This window comes from Culex pipiens, chromosome 1 (genome assembly GCF_016801865.2).
Source record: "Culex pipiens pallens isolate TS chromosome 1, TS_CPP_V2, whole genome shotgun sequence".
NCBI lineage: Eukaryota > Metazoa > Arthropoda > Insecta > Diptera > Culicidae > Culex > Culex pipiens.
In genome coordinates, this window is record NC_068937.1 from 20753775 (window position 1) to 20776386 (window position 22612).

At 37.5% G+C, this 22612-nt stretch overlaps 1 protein-coding gene across 1 annotated transcript; it reads left to right on the top strand.

Moving 5' to 3' along the window:
* Positions 1-616: 616 nt before the first annotated feature.
* Positions 617-21953, top strand: LOC120416888 (cytosolic endo-beta-N-acetylglucosaminidase). The gene is given in 4 exon segments (XM_039578781.2): positions 617-724; positions 726-1301; positions 1393-2453; positions 21657-21953. Coding segments are annotated over 4 exon segments (1941 nt in total). The 5' UTR covers positions 617-631; the 3' UTR covers positions 21868-21953.
* The last annotated feature ends 659 nt before the right edge of the window (positions 21954-22612 follow it).

Consider the following 22612-nt stretch of genomic DNA (forward strand, 5'->3'; position numbering starts at 1 on the left):
GTGTGTATCGAGTTTTTATTTGTTTAGTTTTAGATTACAGTTTTGATTTCAAGAATATATATATATATATATATTTTTTTAATTTTAGATTTCTGGTATATTTTTTTGAATTTTGGATTTTTACATTTTTATTTTTTTAGATGGTTTGTGACTTAACGATTTGAGATTTTAAGATCTCTATACATTTTTAAATTTTTCTATGCCAGGATTTCAGACGTTTAGATTTTATGATCAGAATCATTTAAAATTTCTGCGTTTTTTTTTTCTAAAGAAAATGAGCAAATCCTTAATATTCACAATGAATTAAAAACACAAAAAAAAATCATAACGAACGCTGCACCCGATGCATCGGGAACACTCCAACGGGAATTGCATTCCTCTCAAGGGCACGTTCCGTCTCGAGATAAGTGCATCATAACAGAGAGAAAGGAAAAGAAAGAACTGATAAAAAGTCTGGCGCAAAATAATATGCGTTTATTTATGCATCATAGCTTAGAGGGGGTCGTTCAGAAATTGCGTACAAATTTGAAATTTGTTGAAAAAGTATTTTTTTTTGCTGAAATTACAATTTTAAAGCACTTTGACCTCTACTTCCGGTGCGTAACTCGCGGACGACCCCCGCGCCCAATGCATGAACGTTTTCTGCCTTCTGCGCGCAATTCGCTTTCAGTTGACCCAGTCCCTGGCCAAAGTGCAGTTCGCTCTAGTTTCGATTCTTTCTCCGTTTTTTTCGTTGCACTTCCGGAATGTCCCGTTACCGGCCGTCGTCGTCATCGTCCCGTCGCTACCAAGAGGGCCACGAGTGCCAACCGATCCACACGATCAGCGAGCTGCTGGAGTTTGAGCGACACCCGGTGAGCTGGCGCAGTCTGGTCCATCCGCTGGTGGCCCGTTCCGGATCGCGGTATTTGGGCGAGCGGTACCAGGAGATCGATTTCAACGCCGGCATTACGGACTTTGTGGAGGACGGGACGCGGCCACAGGTGCTGCTGTGTCACGACTTTAAGGGGAACTATCTGACGGATCGGTTCATCAACGGGACGACCGGGGGACCGTGGGTTGACTATCGGTTTTATAATTGGGCCGCGGTGGATGTGTTTTGCTACTTTAGCCACAGCTTTGTGACGATTCCGACGCTCCAGTGGCTGGATTGTGCGCACAAGAATGGGGTCAAGGTCATTGGGACGTTCATCATCGAGGCCGGGAATGCGAGCTTCCTGAAGGACATTCTGCAGTCGGAGGAGTCGGCGCGGAGGGTGGCGGACGCGCTGGTTTCGGTGGCGCGGATCTGTCAGTTTGAGGTGAGGCTTTATATAATGTTTGGTGGAGAGGTTGCGCTAGCGACGTTTGTGATTTTGGAACGGTACAAATGTTGCTTATATTTGTTGACAGGGTTGGCTCCTGAACATTGAGTGCACTCTGGACGAGGACAAGGTTCCGCTTTTGATAGATTTTGTAGCTTACCTGACGCGGAAGTCGCACGAGCGCATTCCCGGAAGTTTGATAATCTGGTACGACGCCATCACGGAGAAGGGCCTGCTCAGCTGGCAGAACGAACTGAACAGTCAGAATCGGAGCTTCTTCGCGGCCTGCGACGGCATCTTTCTCAATTACACCTGGAACAACCAGAGTCTGGAGCGGACGGATAACCTCATCCGGAACTACTACCCGAACCGGAAGTTGGATGTTTTCGTCGGAATCGACGTGTTCGGCAGGGGACAAACGGCCAAAATGGACACCCATCAAACGCTGGCCACCGTCATGCAGTTTAAATTCTCAGTCGCCATCTTCGCCCCGGGTTGGACCTTCGAATCCCTGGAAGAGTCCATGAAGAAGGATCTCCTCACTCCGGAAGAGTGCAACATCCGGTTTCTCAAACTGAACGACCGCTTCTGGAACCTTCTCTGGCGGTACTTTTTCGTGCGCGGACCGCGCGAACTTCCCTTCTACACGTCGTTCTGTCTGGGTTCCGGTAAGATCCGCAACCGCCTAGGCAAGTCCGAAGACCGCTCTTGGTTCAACCTGTCCCGGCAGGGCTTCCAGCCGACGATCCCGTACGCCCCACCGCGGGAACATCCGGCGGCTGCCGTCTACTGGACGCACAACTTCGAGTCCGCGCTGGACGGCGGATCGTGCCTTCGGTTGGACGAGGTCCACCCCAACTGTCGCCTGTTTGCGTGCCACTTCCGGTGCGACGAGGACCTGCTGGTGGCGTACGCCTTCAAGCGCGGCTCCGCCGCTTCCGGAGCGGATGTGGCGCTGCTGTTGAAGGCGTACAACAGCCGGTACCACGACGCGCTGAAGATCGTCTGCGGGGACGAGGGGTGCCACGTGAGCGAGCGGAGCAACGAGATGAAGGCGGTGCCGCTGGATGCCGAGGATTGCCGGATGTTGCCCAAGTTGAAGCAGATCAAGCTGCCGGCGGTGGCGAGCATTCAGGGGTGGGAGATTAGGTGAGTAGTACTGTAAAAATTGTTTTTCGCAAGCAGTGACATAACCAAACTTTTCTTCACCCTCGGCAAACGTCAAACTAGTGCAAAGTTGCTGCCGGACCTTTTTCGGATCTCTTCCGGAAAAGATCCCACACTCAAAGTCAGAAGTATCCCTCAAAAGGGTACTTTCAATCCTCAAAAAGGATACTTTCTATCCTTTTTTAAAGTTCACCTGGCGTCATCCTTTTAGAAGGGTATGTCAAATTCAGTACATTTTCGATACCCTTTTAAAGGGTGACGACGGGTGAACTTGAAAAAAGGATACTTTTTACTTTGAGTGCACAACAAATTTGTATGGTTCGGCGTTTGCGAAGGGTGCCGAAAAATGTCAACAAATCACTCGGTGCATAGAGTTATTTACGTGCGCATGTATTGCGTATACATACACGAAAAAAAGTGAGGTTAAATTTTGTCCGGCAAGCAAAATCAAATGGTGCGCTAGTGTGTGTACGCGAAACGTCATAAAGCTCTATTGTCTTTTGCAAGCAGTAACATAACCAAACATTTCGACACCCTCAGCAAACGTCAAATCAGTACAAATTGCTGCCGGATCTTTTTTTGAATTTAGTAATTCTATCAGAATCGGTGATTTTCATTCAAGTAGCATAAAAACCATCCTGATTTGTCAAAATTTCCATAGAGTCTCGATCAATCAATAGTGAAATGATATCGGACTAAATTCGTTGATCTGTTGAACTAACGGTTGTCGGATTATGATTGTATCGACCATTGTTGCGAATCGAGGATCTACTGGAATTCTGACGAACAAATGGTCGTCTCTTTTTCAATTCACGGCTTGTAAAATATCAACTGTTATTTTTTTTTGTTTTTTTAAAAGAAGCCAGACAGGTTTTAAAAGAAACGTTTTTTGGTTAATAATTAAAATGTCGGGGATTTGAGATAAGAGTAGCTTTCGGATAGGTTGCTTTAAATCTTGTATTCAATTCAAGTTAGGTAGTTATCCGCAAATGAATATTTGGACTTAGGGCCCAGTTTAGAGGTTTCGACATCAACGATGTGCGGCTGGATCACCCTCCCAAAAAAAAAAAAAATAAAAAAAAAATAAAAAAAAAAAAAATAAAAAAAAAATAAAAAAAAAAAAAAATTGCTGCCGGATCTTTTTTTTTCCGGATTTATGGATTATCCATTAGATTAGACAAATAAGGTAAGGCGGGTTTTCCAGCTGTCAAAAAAATAGCTAAGAGGTTGTATTATTACGTTACGTAACCCAACAGAAAAAATCCAAATGAAATTTGCCCGGAAAATGGTATAATTTTCACTTTTCCGAAATCCTCATATAAAATCCGGATTATGTGTTAATTATGATTTTTTAGACAGCTAGAAACCCCGCCTTACTTTATCTTATCTAGAAACGCTTAACCCTCGGTGGTTGGTCACTTTTTCTTTTGTACCCCTTTGGTTAGTCAAAGTCAAACAAAAAGTGACGAACTATCACTTTTTACACGGGACTCACACTTACTATCAAACCGAACGTTTGCTAGTAAGTGTGAGCTTTGTGTAAATAGGGTGTCAAACTCAACCTACCAGCTTTGTTGACAAGATGGCGGCATCGAGCCAATCCGAGGGGTCAAACAAATCATAAATTTAAAAGTGAAACTATTTTCGATGTTTTTCGAACTATGAATACACATTTAACAGGAATGTTCAAAAACATATTCCTGATGACGGGGATTTAAGATCATATTTTTTCTTTATTTGAAATTTTTTACACCATTGGGAATCCCCTCGCAACGTTTATTAATTACTGATTTTATTTTTAGATTTTTGTTTTATTAATCCAAAAAACTTTGAAATAACTTAAATTGTTTTTTTTTATTTTTCATAATTTTGTTGTTTTTTTTCCTAATATTTTTTTACATGAAAAATTGTAAAATGTTTAAATTTCCAAACTATCAAAATCCCAATATTTTACAAAAATAAAATCATGGTTTCCAAAAGTCAAAATTTCAGCAATTCAAAAACAACAAGGAAATGATAAATTTCAGAATTTTATATTCTGTTGCTGAAAAAATAAAAAAATCACAACTGCAAAATGATTAAATTTAGGTAATTAAAACCTCAACATTCAAATCATTAAGCAATTAAACAAAACAATATGTAAACTATTGTTTTTACTTATTGAACACATTTTTTTTTGAATGTCTTAATTTTTCTATGATGAATATAATATTGTATTTTTGAACTGTTAAATTTTATTGCAATTGTTTTTGTTAATACAATTTTTCATAATATTTATCTTAACACTTAAACAATGTCAGTTAGTTTGAAAAATCCCAACAAAATCCCAACAGAAATTTGATTAATGAATTCCAAAATTCTAAATTGCAACAATTTCAGATATTCCATGGAAGTTCAAAAAAATTACCAATTTAACAATTTATCAATGCAACATTTTGAAGGTTCATGAATTCGAAATTTCAAAATGCCTTTTTGCAATAAAATATGTATTGTGGATTTAGCTCGTAGCTGGATTTTCTGGCATCTTCTCACGGTCATTGGAAACGGTCGTGGATAGACCTAGGGGTTCCCAGTTGGAGTGAAAAAATTCAATTTATAGAAAAGTTATGGATTAAAATTTTGCTTTTTTATCACTTCTCCGACATCAGGAATAATTGTTTGAACATGCTCGCAATTTTTTATTCGGTCGGAAAAATATTATTTTTCTTGGAAAAACTTTCATTTTTAATCACATGATCACCCCCAATTCCGGCTCGATGCCGCCATGATGCGACCGCGTGCTCTCTTGTTCGTCAACAAAGCTGCAGCCGGATGGTGAGACAAAGTGAGGGGGGGAGAGGTTTTGACATTGTTATGCCCGCATCTGACCCGCCGCCTATTTCGTCGGTCGTTGAGCCGACGGTCGTTTCCAACGACCGAGTCCAGCTAGGTACTGATCGTACAATAAACAAATGGGAGGAAACATTTTTTTTAGTCATTGGAATTTAAATCCTCAAATTTCTGTATTTGGAATTCTATGTTTTTTTTTATTCACGATGCGTTAAAAAAAGTTTGGTAAGTGTTCTTTTATTTGATTTTAGTATATGTATGCTTATTTCATTACGATTTTTTTAGTATTGTATTTTTTCATGTTACAAAAAAATTATGTTGTTGAAAAAAATATGAATTGTTTTTTAATGTGGGGAACCCTACTGCAAAAATAAAATTATTTTGGATACATTTTTTTTATTGGACTTTCAAATGTTTGAATCAAGAATTTTTAATGATATTAATTTCAAATTTATGAATCACAAAATTTAATCTGAAAGTTTTATATTTTTTAATTTTAAAATTGTTATACGATTATTTTGAAAAACACAATTTTCCGTGATTTTTTTCTGCCTTTTAAAAAGTAAGTTAATTATAAAGTTCCAAACTATACAAATTCCATAATTCGTTATCCATAAATTAAAATAATGTGTAAATTTAAAAAAAATACTCGAATTAAAGAGTAATTTTTTTCCTATTTCAACCATAACACATTATGTAATTAAAAAAAAGGGAGTTTACATAAACTTTGACTGAAATCAATTAAAACGTTTTCTAATTTCTGGTTTTAAAACAATTATTTTTAAATTTTGGTATTCTGAATATTTTTTGATTTTTAAATTCTTTAGATCTAGATCGATGAATAACGACAAATTTGTTTTTATTTTCAATCAATTTAAATCAATTCGCGCGAGAGTGAGGCCAGAATGAAATAATAAATAATAATTTAATAGTCAAATTTCCGGAACTTTCAGTATTTTTGATGAATTTCGGAATCATAAAAAATGAGAAAGTTTCCTGCTAAAGAATAAGGAAATTGTTTTTTTTTTTTAATATGTTTTAGCTTAATTATTGCCATTTGGTGACAAATAGGTTCTTAACAAGTCTTATCAAGGAAATAGGGGAACTATACCCTTTCTCAGCCTATTTCTATTATCGGCCTATCAGCACTTTGATCATGAATTACAGCTTTCATAAAGTGTTTTTGACGAGGGGTGAGACACACCTGATCAATTATCGTATCACTAATCAACTAACGTAATTGTTGGTTGATTTGCTAATTGATTAGCGATTATTTGACATACTGTTCCCACCGCGCATCTTATGAGCTTGGTATCTTGAGAGTGGGCATTTTGACAGCTAGAACTGCCAAATAAACAACATATTTTTTCCTACAAAATGTCCAGCTACGGCTTGAGCGCTGACGACGATCGCTATGTCGCACTGGAAAAGGACAATCAGCTCGACTAGGACGGTGAGGAAATCCAGATGGACCGTTTCCTGCTGCACTAGAGGAGGGCAATCAGCCCTACTAGAATGACGAGGAGATCCAGATGGACCGCTTCCTGCCGCACTGGAAGAGGATAATCAGCCCGACAAGGACGGCGTGGAGATCCAGATGGACATGGTGCTGAGCTAGCTGGTCTGCATGGAGGAAAACCTGGCCAGTACGGACAAGAATAAAATGCTGTACATTACGTACCAGATGGAGGTGAGTCGAGACGAGGAGACGAAACGTTCGGCAGCGAAAAAAACTGTTGTCGGTGGTAGAACTTCATCTTGTGACGAATTTCTACAAGAGTGCCGAGAGCCTCTTTCACCAGACTACGGAGCGGCACATGCCGTAAAGCTGCCAGGACAATGAAACATCCACAAGGCGGTTCCGAACCTGGACAGTCACCTGTTTGTACGGGCGAAGGAGTATGTGGCGGAGTTTTCGATTAGGGCTGATTGTGAGGAGGCGGGCGGGTCGGAAACTGCTCGTGTTGGAGGGGATTGTGGAGAAGGTTCAGCAAAGAAAAAAGAAACAAAGTTAGATCAAGTGCAAACCACCGGTGAACCGAAATTAACCACCGGAGTGAGATCTGGTCAAGTGAAACTCTTACGTCAAGAAGTGATTTCGTGGCCTGTCCATCACGAAGGACCCGTCCGAACCTTCAGCTGTTGAAGAATACTGTTATAGAATGAAACCGTCATCAATCGACAGAATCGTGACTATTGTCATCCAAGAGATGTTTGTACAAGAAAGATAGTAAAAAAACTGCAAACCAAATTGATCCATTTTCAAGTCTGTAATTCAATTCATGTACCTTTATTATTGCATAACAATTTTAATGATTTATCCAACTTTAATTTATTATCATTGAAATGCCTATAATTTGTTATATTTAAGTTTTCCACCACCTAAAAAAAATGCTGATCCAAATACGCGTCCGCAGTTTTGATTTTTGAACCACTCGGTGATCTGTCGTTTTGCCGACACTTTTTCCTCCGCTCTTCCTCACAGCCGTTACCGCGCGTTTACTTTGACTTGATTTTCATCTTCTTGAGATCCAGCTTCTTATTCTCCAGTATGTAACCATCGATACGGCCACTCTTTCCAGGTCGGGAAACAAAAACGGCTAGCGTTGAACTGCTCCTCCAGGGCGGGATACATCTTAGCAGTTTTCTGGCGCTAGGACGTTCTTGAGCAGATGCTTGCTGCGCTTCTTGGCAAAACATCCTCCTCGCTTGCCTTCATGTCACGCTTCTTGCACAGCGAACGGAACGCGGAGCGGGGCGACATCGATCACGATGATGGCGTTCCTCAACAGCGTCTTGGTGCGCACGAGCTCGTTGTTGGACGCGTTGTATAGGATCCAAAGACCAGGCAAAATTGCCGACGTGCAGACGGAGCGCACGGAACTTCCTGTTTCTACCCCGGGTTCGCACAGATGGATACGGCTGGCACCAATCTTGCTGTTGGCCGTCGGGCGTCCCAACACGTACTTCCTGCAGGTTCTTGCTCGGCCACTGTTCCTGGATGTTGTAATCATTGTTAGAATCGAACTTATCCGCGACGGTCGTGCCCTAGCCGCGGTTAACTGTAACACTAGCGGGTGAACTAGGACGACCAGTGCGGGATGTTTTTCTGCTCGGAATTACTGGTCCCGTGGAACGTTCTGAAAACAAAAACATAATTTTTATAAATATATGTATTTAAAAATTAACGTAATCAATTGAGTAATATATAGATTATAAAGATTAACAACACTAGGCTTTGAAAATGTGTTATCTTACCCTTTTGTTACGATACTCCTTCTGTTTGAATCGTCTTGTTCGGTCCGCTGACAAGTGATATCTTCCTTGTGTTAACAACATCCACAACAAGGTGCTTTTTTTGATGTTCTTTACTCTGCCGTTCAAATCTTGAACACGGAAAGTATGCCGGCTACCTGTAGTAGTACTTTTTAATTGCAACGAGCCAACGCAGTTCGGAAATAAATCTTGCACAGAACACACCCCATCATTATCTACATCTTGCACGGCAAACACGTTGTCGTTCTCCAACTCATCATTTTCGAACGAACTTTCTTCGACGGAAACAAATTCTATTTCCGGAGCTGATTGTTCATTTCCATTGTTCCATGAAACAGGTACTGGTACGTTAACGTGCTGCTGGTATGGACAAATTTCGGCGAGTTCTGCCTGCGTGTACTGCTCCATCTCCAAATGATCATCATTTTCAATTGATTCCTCGAGTTCAAAAATCTGTTCGATCGGTGGCGTTTTAGCACCAACCGATGCGTATAGGAGCAGGTCTCCAGTGATGCCAACAATTACGAGTTCTTCGCACGCTTTGGAAAACGCGCGATCCATGGAATCTTTTATTTCCTTATCCGAAGGCAAGTATGTTTCCCTGCGCCGCATTTCAAGTCGCTGGATAGTGGGGAAGTTGAAATCCTTCCTGTGCCGGTACATTATTTCAAACTGCAGCGTGATGCGTTTCAGTCGGTCGGTGAATTCTTTGATTGTGCAATTCACCACGGTCTGCTTTGTGGTGGACATTGATCTAACGAAACGAAATAAATGCTCACACTGTTGGCTAGATAGCGCTGAAATGAGAAATTGCTCAGGAGCGTTTTTCTCGCGACAATAAACAATGAAAGAGATCAAAGCATGTGCGTTCAACTCCAAGGAATAGTAAGCATTTGCTGTGATGCAGTCCTTTAGACTCTTTCTTTTTGAGCACCAATTCCTCCATCCACGAACCACGAACAGTGCAGTCCTAGTTGATGAAAGAAAGAAATAAATAAATTCTCTGTATACTTTGACAAACAGACGTTTATTTAGTTTTTTAGTACAGTATTTTCAAAAAATATGAACCACGCGTCCACGTGGTTTATGGGTTGGCCCCACAAAGCAAAGCAAATTTGATCTCGGTATTTGACGTCTGTTTGTCTGAGATCTACAGATAAAGAGAAACCTCTTTTTACGCGATGCGTTACGTTTTTCTAATTTGTCGATATCTCTTGAACGACGCAACATTTTTGCAATCTTTTAAAAGCCATTTGTAGGTTTTGTTCAGATCTACAAAACGCTTTTTGAAGTTTGCAAAAATATTGTATGGTTTAAGAGAAATCGGCGAAATAAAAAGCGTAACGCCACCGCGTAAAAAGAGTTTTCTCTGTATAACTTTGAACAAATATATCTATTTTACTCTTACCAGATTTCAAACACACGGTCCGCTGCTGAGAGTTTGTCATCCAAAAAGGCGCGATAAATTCTGCGCATCGTGGAGAGGAAGAGTACCGTTCCCTTTGTTTGAGGAATATTTTCGTCAAGGTAGTCTATCATGGACTTGTTCATCAACTTCAGCGTTGGCCCAAATTTCATTTTATCCTTTCCATCAATATCACTTATAGTCAGCAAATGTTTATCTTTGCTTTCCTTTATTAAATTTCGCAGGTGATCGGTACTGATGACGAAGTTGCCTAAAATAATAGTTTGTGTTTTAGGTACAGAGAAACAGAGATTTATCGTCCAGATTTTACGTACCTATTAACATATCTCTTTTGATAAGGCTGTTTTTGAACTTATTAAGCTCATGAGTTGTATCTTGGGAATTTGGCGGGACTTTAGGCTTCTCTTGCACCACATAGTACTTTCCCCACAGGGGAGAGAAATATCCGCTTTGATCAAGTCCGGAGCGCATCTTCATGGCTTTCATGAGTCTTGGATCGCCATCGGAACACCGAGCCACAACCTCAATCCCGGCTTCCTGCAGCAGGGTTTCTTCCAATTTCCAACGTTTTAATACATCATCCGCAGTAAAACGGTTATCGGTACAAGCGTGATACAGGACAAAAGGGGCCGCATCTGGACTCAGAGGAGTGGCCATAACAACATACACATAATTCGCTACAGCATAGTTGTCGATGTCGTCCTTCATTTTCTTGGCAGACGACGCAGCGAAAATGTTTTTTAGGGGCAATCCGTTTCCGTCCAGCGGGGCCACGAGACCACGAAGTGAATCGTCTTTGTAGTCGTACTCGACAGCAGGCGTGATTCGGGTTCCGTCTTCACTGATTGCAACGGCTAATGGGAATCCGTTCGATACAAGGTATTGCTTTAATCCATCGATGTTAAGGAATCCTTCCTTAATTTCTTGTGTGTTTTTGTCCATGTGCCGTTGAGCATGAGCATGAGCATGAGAGATCACCCATGGTTGCCCCTCCGTTGCTGAACAGAACCGTAATATCCTTTCAGCACTACTGATCATAAGCTTCGACGATCTAGTAGTGTTTCCCTTATCAACAGCATGTATGAATGCGCCGAAAAGATAAAACACCATGATTGTTAAAGCTAGATCAATTGCGAATAGGTAACAGTCATTGGCCACCAACGGCGCCCGCCATGTCAGTTTGTAGACCTCGATTTTAAGGGACGGGAATGTTAGTTAGCGCAGGTTGCTACTAGGGCAGCTGATTTACTCTGTGCTTACACCCCACGAGCGCCAGGAACCTGAAAACTTGTTAGTAGGATAGGGTGTTTGGTCAGGATTCATCATAGAAGATGATGATGCGACCCAAAATCATAGTGTTTGTTGAAAGGTTTTATATATTATTCTCAAGGCAAACAATCGGATGCTGCGGATGAGATATTTCCCGTTTATCTGTTGTTTGTTTAATAATGAAATGGTTCAATCTTAGACAGCCGGCTGCGGAAAGATGAGACCAACATAGTGTGTATTTAGAGAGTGATTTTTATATTCTTTGATATTAAGTTTTTAAGTTTTAATGAGCAATACTGCAATTGTGAGGGTTATTTATAGAGTGAGGTTTTACTTAAAACAAAACAAGAATTAGCTTTCCTTTTTTGAAACATTTATTCAAGCGTTTAACTGATCCAAACTAATACTTCAACCTTCACTGAACTATGCGTTTCTGTAACGTTCAATTTAAAACAAAGCGTTTGTGCTTGAACATGTGTTGGTGTGTTTTTGAATCATCACTCTCGTTCTGTAGACAATCATTTTTACAAACACACGCATTTTTAAAACGCGCCACGCCGAAGTTAAAAAACGCTGCGTTTTGACGCTGACCGCCGTTCCCGGATCGATTTCGAGCTTCTACATGCGCGGACCGGTGAATTCCATTCGTTTTTCTCGACTGTTCACGCGAACCAAAATTTCCCGACCGATTTGTGCGACCGTTTCCCGTTCTTCCGACCACGATGACCGACGTGAGTTTTCTTAACCAGGTTCTTTTACGAGCAGATCTAACGGATTTCTTTCTAGACCCATACGGATTCTGTGCAGGACAGTGCTGGGAACCTTCACTGGCTTCTCAATATACCTCGCGATGGGAATTGTCTTTTCGGAGCTTTGACTCACCAAAGACACGGGGTGACTCCGTCAAATCCGCTTTTCGACGCCTACAACACTAGTCTACGGAAACTAGCTGTTCGCCACTTACGGACCCACCTGGACCAGTTTAATCACCACCTGGAAGCCTTTGCCGCTGAGCTGGTTGAAGGTGAGATGCCTATCCAGGACAAAGTGGGAGTGTATCTGGACCGCCTCGAAACTTCCGGATACTGGGGGGGCGAAGAATGCCTTACTGCCATTTCCAACCTGTTTGCTGTGCGAATAGACGTTCATCAGACCAACGGCACAATTTCAATTGTGCCCGACATCGAACCGACCGCAGTCTACCGAATCTTTTACCGCGGCAGTAACCAGAACCGAAACCATTATGATAGTATCATATGTGTTCGACCGGCAGCTATGCCGCAAAACCACAGTGACTACATAGCGATTCGAGCCAGTTCCAGAACCTTTTACGCTCAGAATCCCGGCCAGGAGGAGACTACACAGATTCAGTCCGTGCTCCAGCAAATAACCGGATCCGTACCTTCCCCCACCGAAGTTAATATCCTGCGGTGGCTTATCGCCGAAGATATCGAGAAACGACCAGCCTCATTCTTAACCAACTGTGGCATTCATGAACTCGAACAGGATAATTACACGCTACGGATGCGACTTGGCCGTATCGATGGTGGCCCAGCGACCTACATCTCTCTTGCAGCGCTTCTCAAGGTGCGGATATTCTCACATAGTATAGACGGCAGCGCACTGCGCTACGACCCTGCTCAAGGTGGACATCTATCTTTTGCTCACATTCTTGAGGACAAAAGTACGATCCCTTACCGATACCTAAGCATTAACTTCATCGAAGAACCAGACTCCCTCCAACCTGATCCGTACGACATTGCTCAAGCTGTGCACCAGAACGAGACCCACTCTTCGCCAAAACCTGTACCGGAAGTGATTACCATCGAGGAGACAACAGGTCTGCGCTTTGCCACCCTAAACGTCAACGGTTGTCGGTTGCCAGCTAAACGCAATGCGATAGACCTTTACCTAAATTCGAACCGAATACACGTTGCCGCCCTTCAGGAAGTCAACCTGTGCTGTTCTAGGACGTCCACCGAACATTATCAGTGGCACTTGGGAAAGACTCGAGGAAACCAGCGAAGGGGGCTAGCGGTGCTGATAAGAAAAGGAGCGAGAATAAATGTCACCGCCATCGATGGTGGCGGTCCGAATGTCCAGATGCTCAAGATGTCCTACGAGGTTTTAATAAATTAGAATAAAAATATAATTAAAATTTAAATTTTTACATGTTCCTATTTTAGGTGTCCCACTCAAATCGCGAGTTGTACCTCATGAACGTGCACGGACCCAATCAGCGATCCGACAAATTCTTCGCTAAGCTGGGGTCTCTGATGGGCCAGCTACCCCACCATCGAAGGCTTCTTATTGCGGGTGATTTTAATTCGCATCTTTCCAGCGTAGGGATAACAGTTGAGGAAAGTACCCTAATTGGGAAGCATACGGGTCATGACAGTTTCAACGAAAACGGTCAGCAAATGCGCGTCTTCTTGTCGTTGCACAACATGGCCGCAAGGAACACGCAGGGAGTCGCCAACCCGTCTTTCAAGGTGACATGGACGAATGGTAGAACTAGTAGTCAGGTAGACCACCTTCTGACTTCTATAGATAGCCAACTGTTTCTAACACGAATGCGGTGTGTGCGACCGGAGGTTGCGACAGATCACAAAGCGCTAATTTGTGACATCCTTGACCGTAAGCGAAAAATCTCATCCATCACCCCCTCGACAGCCGCTAACGCCAACACCAAACAACAACGACTCGACGTTGCACCCTTGAAAAATGATGTTGTGAAGAAGCGATACCAACAACACCTCACGGAGGCCAGCAGTCAACCTCCTTCCGATACCACCATTCAGGGCAGCTGGCACCAGTTGTGCGAGAAGATTCGTCGATGCGCTCGGACAGTCCTTCAAAGCAAAGATTCAATTCCACAGGACCGTGACTGCAGGATTGCCCTGGGGCAGGTCAAGCGCTACGCATTTCGCGCCGGACGATCCGCCCATCCCAAATGGGTGCACAAGCTGAATGAGGCCAGAGAAGAACTCCGCAGGAGGATCAGAGATTATGAGGAGGCTCAAATAATTGAATTCTTCGAGAATCTTGCTCGTTTTCCCGTTGGCGAGAGAGTAAGTAAAGCGTACCGGTACCTAAAACGATATAAAATGAAGAAAAGTTCCCGCAAGCAACCATCAAACATCCGTCTCACTGATTGGGAGGAAGACTCCAATGGACCTTCCCTCATCCCGCCACTTCTGGAAGAAGACCCGAGTGAACCTCTCCCTGATCCACCGACGCTGTACGAGATCAAAAGTATTATCATGAGGACAAAAAATGGAAAGACCCCTGGGCTGGACGGAATTCACAGCGAATTTTACAAATACGCCGACGAGCAGACCTTACACGAACTACACCAGCTGCTGTGCCAGATTTGGAGTGAGAATGTCCATCCAGCTGATTGGAAGCAGACAGTAATCGTGCCTATTCCCAAAGTTGCGTCCCCGGCTAGTGTAGACGATTATCGGAGGTGTGTTTTTGTCCATGTGCCGTTGAATCGTTTTAGTACTCATAGCTGTTTGGTTTTTTGTAACACATTTATAATGAAGATTTCCTGTCGTGAGATATTCGAAAGCGCAGATATCTTTTTCCACATTTGGGTATCGACGTCCTCCCGGTTGCTTGTTTCTGTTTGCAACGTGCATTTTAGTCAGGAGGGCTAAAAATGGAGCGTCTTCTAATCCTTCATACAGCCCTTGTCCTAAAATAATTAAAAATAAAAATAAAAATCTAGAGCAACATTTGAAACGGGCGGTACGGTATTGTTCTTACGACCTTTCGTCCCAAGGCCGTAAGAGCAATGTCGTACCGCCCCTTTCAAATGTTGCTCCAAAAATGTTTTCTAAAATTATAAAAATCTAAACTCTTGAAAAATTATTAAATTATAAAAGGTTTCCTGTCACATTTTTAAAATTATACAATTTTAAAATTATAAAATTATAAAATTTTAAAATTATAAAATTATAAAATTATAAAATTATAAAATTATAAAATTATAAAATTATAAAATTATAAAATTATAAAATTATAAAATTATAAAATTATAAAATTATAAAATTATAAAATTATAAAATTATAAAATTATAAAATTATAAAATTATAAAATTATAAAATTATAAAATTATAAAATTATAAAATTATTAAATTATTAAATTATTAAATTATAAAATTATAAAATTATAAAATTATTAAATTATAAAATTATAAAATTATAAAATTATAAAATTATAAAATTATAAAATTATAAAATTATAAAATTATAAAATTATAAAATTATAAAATTATAAAATTATAAAATTATAAAATTATAAAATTATAAAATTATAAAATTATAAAATTATAAAATTATAAAATTATAAAATTATAAAATTATTAAATTATTAAATTATTAAATTATAAAATTATAAAATTATAAAATTATAAAATTATTAAATTATTAAATTATAAAATTATAAAATTATAAAATTATAAAATTATAAAATTATAAAATTATAAAATTATAAAATTATTAAATTATTAAATTATTAAATTATAAAATTATAAAATTATAAAATTATAAAATTATAAAATTATAAAATTATAAAATTATAAAATTATAAAATTATAAAATTATAAAATTATAAAATTATAAAATTATAAAATTATAAAATTATAAAATTATAAAATTATAAAATTATAAAATTTTAAAATTATAAAATTATAAAATTATAAAATTATAAAATTATAAAATTATAAAATTATAAAATTATAAAATTATAAAATTATAAAATTATAAAATTATAAAATTATAAAATTATAAAATTATAAAATTATAAAATTATAAAATTATAAAATTATAAAATTATAAAATTATAAAATTATAAAATTATAAAATTATAAAATTATAAAATTATAAAATTATAAAATTATAAAATTATAAAATTATAAAATTATAAAATTATAAAATTATAAAATTATAAAATTATAAAAATATAAAAATATAAAATTTATAAATTTTTAAATTTTTTCATTTAAAATTCTCAAACTTGTGTGTCTTATTCGAGGACAGTGTGTCACTTTTTTTTAGCTTTGTCTGTCTGTCTTTTTGACAGCTTTTTAGTGTCATTGGTTAACCCATAGAAGTCTCCATACAATGTTGGCAGCTGTCCATACAAAAATGGTACGTCAATATTCGAAAATCTGTAACTATTGAATGAATTTTTTTATCAATTTGGTGTCACGGAAAAAAATGCCGATTTGGCCTTCCTCACTGAGGAATAAGAAATTTAGAAATTTTAAAAAATTTTAAATTTTAGAAATAAGATATTTTAAAATTTTAAATTTTAGAAATTTTTAAATTTTAGAAATTTTGAGATTTTAAAAGTTTTAGAAATTTTGTAAATTTTAGAAAATTTTAAGAATTTTAGAAATTTTTGAAATTTTAAACATTTTAGAAATTTTAAACATTTTAGAAATTTTTGAAATTTTAGAAATTTTTGAAATTTTAGAAATTTTAGAAATTTTAGAAATTTTAGAAATTTTAGAAATTTTAGAAATTTTAGAAATTTTAGAAATTTTAGAAATTTTAGAAATTTTAGAAATTTTAGAAATTTTAGAAATTTTAGAAATTTTAGAAATTTTAGAAATTTTAGAAATTTTAGAAATTTTAGAAATTTTTGAAATTTTTGAAATTTTTGAAATTTTTGAAATTTTTGAAATTTTTGAAATTTTTGAAATTTTTGAAATTTTTGAAATTTTTGAAATTTTTGAAATTTTTGAAATTTTTGAAATTTTTGAAATTTTTGAAATTTTTGAAATTTTTGAAATTTTTGAAATTTTTGAAATTTTTGAAATTTTTGAAATTTTTGAAATTTTTGAAATTTTTGAAATTTTTGAAATTTTTGAAATTTTTGAAATTTTTGAAATTTTTGAAATTTTTGAAATTTTAGAAATTTTAGAAATTTTAGAAATTTTAGAAATTTTAGAAATTTTAGAAATTTTTTAAATTTTTTAAATTTTTGAAATTTTTGAAATTTTTGAAATTTTTGAAATTTTAGAAATTTTAGAAATTTTAGAAATTTTAGAAATTTTAGAAATTTTAGAAATTTTAAACATTTTAGAAATTTTGAAATTTTAAAATTTTAGAAGTTTTAAAAATTTTAAAATTTTTATAAATTTTAGAAAATTTTAGAAATTTTGAAATTTTAGAAATTTTGAAATTTTTAGAAGTTTTAGAAATTTTTAAATTTTTATAAATTTTATAAATTTTAGAAAATTTTAGAAATTTTGAAATTTTGAAAATTTTAGAAGTTTAAGAAATTTTAAAATTTTTATAAATTTTATAAATTTTAGAAATTTTAGAAATTTTAAAATTTTAGAAGTTTTAGAAATTTTAAAAATTTTATAAATTTTAGAAAATTTTAGAAATTTTGAAATTTTAGAAATTTTGAAATTTTAGAAGTTTTAGAAATTTTTAAATTTTTATAAATTTTATAAAATTTTAGAAATTTTAGAAATTTTAGAAATTTTAGAAATTTTAGAAATTTTAGAAATTTTAGAAATTTTAGAAATTTTAGAAATTTTAGAAATTTTAGAAATTTTAGAAATTTTAGAAATTTTAGAAATTTTAGAAATTTTAGAAATTTTTTAAATTTTTGAAGTTTTACTGCTATTTTTAGTATCAATAAAAAATTACTTTAAAAACAGCAAAAAAATATTAATAATGTATCAATTTTAGAAATTTTAGAAATTTTAGAAATTTTAGAAATTGTAGAAATTTTAAAAAATTTAAAAAATTAAAGAAATTTTAGGACTTTTAGAAATTTTAAAAATTGTAGAAATTTTAAAAATTTTAGAAATTTTAGAAATTTTAGAAATTTTAGAAATTTTAGAAATTTTAGAAATTTTAGAAATTTTAGAAATTTTAGAAATTTTAGAAATTTTAGAAATTTTTGATATTTTTGAAATTTATATAGGGAACAAAAAGCCGCAACTATTGAGCCATAGAGAAGTAAGGTAAAAAACATATTTTTGAAAAAGTGCTATTTGGAAAAAAATTAAATTTCATACATATTTGTTTTACCAAATTTTTAGGTAAAATTTAATTTGCATTCTGTTAAGTATTTTTTGGTATAGGGCCCCGTTTTTAAGATATAGTCACTAAAGTTTGATTTCCGCGAAATATTTGCAGTTTTTTCGGTTTTTTCAAAAAGTGACCATGATGGACCATTTCAGAAATTTTTTTTTAAGATTCCAGAAAATTTGCTATAAACTTGGACCTCTGATTGCTGAATTATTCCTCAACAATATCTACAACTTTGCCGAAGTCACCAAGTTTATCAGAAATTTTTGTTACCATTTTTGTGTGCTTGCAAAATTGTATGGAGACTTGTATGGGTGAATCAATGAAACAAAATAGCTTCTTTGGTCATATGGAAGGCCCCAACAAAGTTTGAGCTAAATTAAAAAATACAAATAAAATCCATTTCCGGTTTTGGTAGAGAATTGCTCTGACAAACTAAAAAGTGTCAAACGAAAAAGGGATCAATCACCGGGGGTGAGTATTTTAAATGATTATCCGAAGGCCTCGGAAAAATTTCACTTCGGATAATCGAATCACGAATTTTTTTTTTCGTTGCCTAATTTTTTATTTTTGAGCTTAGGGAGCGTTTTTTTTATTACGTAACGCAAAAAATCGGATTTTTAGACCTGATGATGATTTATGGAAGACAATTGGGGTTAATTTCAATAAAACTTTGATTTTGAACTTATCACTTTGTATTTAAATATTGAAGGATTAAGATGTGCTGTTAGTGGCTAGATTAATCTTCAAATAATTTTTTTATCTATCATCACTCACCGAACACTTCTTCTCCTTCGTCAATGTTGTTGTTGTTGTTTATGTCTGCTTGGGGATCGTCTGGAATCATTTGCAATCGATTGTCAACCTCAACCGTAAGCGTTCGACAGGAGGTTGTTGCATCCGTTTCTTCTAGATCGATAGTTTTCTCAAGATTTTCTGTCATGTAGCGCGATTCGTCAAATGAGGGCCTTGGTTCGCATTGATCTTTAAACAACCCATCTTCATCGTAACAGTGATTGTTCTCATCTTCTTGTTGAGTTGTGACTTCATCAATGATCGAAATATCAGATTCCGAGAGCGATAGGTCACTTTGTTCCTGATTTGGCGATTCGCAGTTCATCGTACTAATTTGTACGGTATCGTCGTTGATTCCGGTAGCAGGGCCAGGCATGTCTTGATCAACGTTATCTAAGAACTCAGCACTGTACCGTGTAGGCTGTGGGCTTCCTTCTACGTTGATCGTGACGGAGCTAACTGGATCGACGTGCATCTCACGATCTGTCATCACCATCACTGTGCGAGAACGCTTCTGCTTCACGACGCATGGACTGGAAGAAATGTGAGCAATACGCTTTGTGCGTTGTTCACGCGACGATGTTCCAAGGTGTGAATCCACATGGCGTGCGAAATTTGAAATTTCCCATGCAGTTTCTCGATGACGTGTGATGGTATATTCCTTTGAGACGGGGCACATGTAGCATTTTACTTTTGCGGTAATTTTGCCATTTGCCGGTGGCTCAAATCGCACAGTAAATTCATCTGCTGAAAACCCTGCGTAGCTGGAAAAAAGAAAAAAAATATAATTAGCAACATAAAAACAATACCTGTGCAGTTTAACATTTCCACAGTTTTTTTTTCGAAACTGTCACTAGCTTAAATAGACCATTTACAAAAGACAGCAGATCACAAAACATGAAAATTTAGTCAATCAAAGTAAGCGTGTAGATTTCAAATGTTCAAATGAAGTGCGTTGAAATGTTTTATATATTTTGATAGTGAAAGCACGATGGATAATGCTAGAGCAAGTTAAACGCAGATTCTGTACATTATTCAACCCGAAATTTAACCCAAATCAAGTGCTGCGTTGGACACATGATCGTACCGTTCTCCCAGCTAAATTTAAATGGAACGAAAAAGCAAAACTGACCAGTTGGTGGAGCGGTTTGAAAAGAAATGTGCTATTTGTATAAGATTTTCAACATGACTATTCTGCGCGTTAAACATATTTTTACAGCGAACAAGTATTCGATTGCATGACATTTGTTAAGAATGCAGAAAAGTGAGGCAAAACGCTTTGTCAATTTTTGTATTTGTACCTTTTGTATCGATCCGCCAGTTTAGCTAGCAGGTTTGCCTTCTCCACCGTCGGATCAATCGTTGAAGTCGTGTTTTGCGATCGGGTATTCACGCTTCTGGTGCCGGATACTTTGTCCTGTAGGTAATATCCGATTCCTCTGGCGAAAACAGCGCGGGCTATTTCCGCCAGAACGCCTTTCTGGATGAGCCCGAAAGTGAATTTTTGCGGCTGTGGTTCCTCCGGAAAAATTGCAGCAAACTGCTTCGTCACGGATTGTTCCAAATCGTTTACATATTCTATTTTATCCAGCATATTCAGAACCGAACTACCCGTAAGGTGGCATTTGTCGAGTATCCGGCGGATTTCCGGCGGAACGGCGCCTACGTCGGGCTTCATCATGTCCCAGAACTTTTCTTCGAACGATCCCTGAAAAAGAAAAAAATGTTTATTTCCTTTACAAACATTATCACAATACAAAACAAACCATTTGATTGCAATTATTTGGCTGGAACGAACAGAAAACTTGAAAAAAAACTAAATCGGACTGTGACGCGACCGCTTGCTTCACGAGTTTTTCTGGTTTGTCGCCATTTTGAATCGAAGAAAATATGAAAGAAAAAATGTCAAGATCAGTATACTGGGGTGGGAATGAAAAAGGCAACGCTAATCGATTAGCGAAAAGTTGGTCAATTAGTCAATTATTTCTAATTAATTAGAGCATTATTATAGTTGATTAGAGCATGTGTCCTGCCCCTCGGTTTTTGACTGTTCCAAAGTAATAAATAGCTTAAATATAAGTGAGCAAGCAACTCTCCATTTTTGATACATCTGAAAATGTTGATTTAATAGCGGATAACGGCAAAAGTGATGAGAATTGGTCGAACGGCTTAGAGTGATTAAAATGGGTATATTTCCCCTAATTTGCATTTTTGCTATGTGTTTTAAACTTTAAAATTAATTCGCAAGTAAAAAAAAAACAAAGAAAACAAAGTCGGTGGGTTTTGCTATTGTAAAACTAATAAAATTAAAACAGAAACAATATTTTTCGTTACCTGAAGAAGTCAACGAAAAGTCTGAGATTTTTTCAAACAACAAAACCCAAAGATGTTTTAGTCAGAATTTCTGCAAAAAAAAAACCCAAGATATTCGATCCAAAACAACCATTAGAGGTCATCTCCACCGCGCAGAAGCAAATCGCGTGTCAAATGCACCGAAATGTCTCCGTTTACCACTCTTTCCTCCCCGCAGATACTACTACCTATCGTTCGCCGCCCTCGCCCACCACCCGATTGCCATCGTGGACATTGGCGTCGAGCTGGTCCGGAAGGACGTCGCCACCCCGGCCGATCACGTCCTGCTGGGTGCGATCTCGCTGATGACCGGCTTTCCCGACGATCGCGACCGCTTGCGGCACCTCACCACGGTCGAGTTCAACGGCGAGCGTCAGAACGCCGTGTAGAACCGGTTCCAGCTGTGGAGGTCGCACAGGTTAGTGGTTGCAAATTGATTACTTTGTTTTATGAGGAAACATGGCTTGCACTTTGAGGTTAGAATGTTTTTCTTCTTGACGTTTGATGACCGCCATGAAGCGCAGTAGGCTGTGAGATGGAAGGCGCGCCGTGGCGCGAGAGTGAGGTTATGTAACGAAAAACCAGATTCCGAAATGTGGAGCTATCGATGGTAGTTTTTTTCAGGTTGCGCGGACTCGTTACGGCATCCTGCTCCTCCGGGCACAAAAAAGCTCCGCCGTGCACCGTCTTAAGAGCATCGTCGTTATCGTTGCAGCATCACCGCGAGAGAGTGAGAGCAAAAGTTGCAAAGAAAGAGAGAGAGAAAAGTCAGAAAAAAGGGAAAGTCATCGAACCTGTTAACCTAACCAAACACCTGCGCCGCGGCACCGCTCACGCGAAAAGGTTAAGAGCTTCCAGTGTTTGCATTGAAAAATAGCGATAACTCTTCGCCAACTAGACATTTCCCATCCAATTTGCACATGCTTGATCCGGTGGCGGATTCTCCGCCGTCGGAGACGCCGAAAAAAGACCTTCGCGGAACCTGTGCACGTGATGGGAAAGTAATTGCTCGAAGTAGGCGCTGAGAGTTCCGCACGTGAAAACTCGGGGAACTCAGCGTGAGTTCCGAAGAGAGGAGAAAGACCGACTGGAGGGAGTCACTCGCAAGTGTCGTAAAAGAGAAAAGTGAAAGTA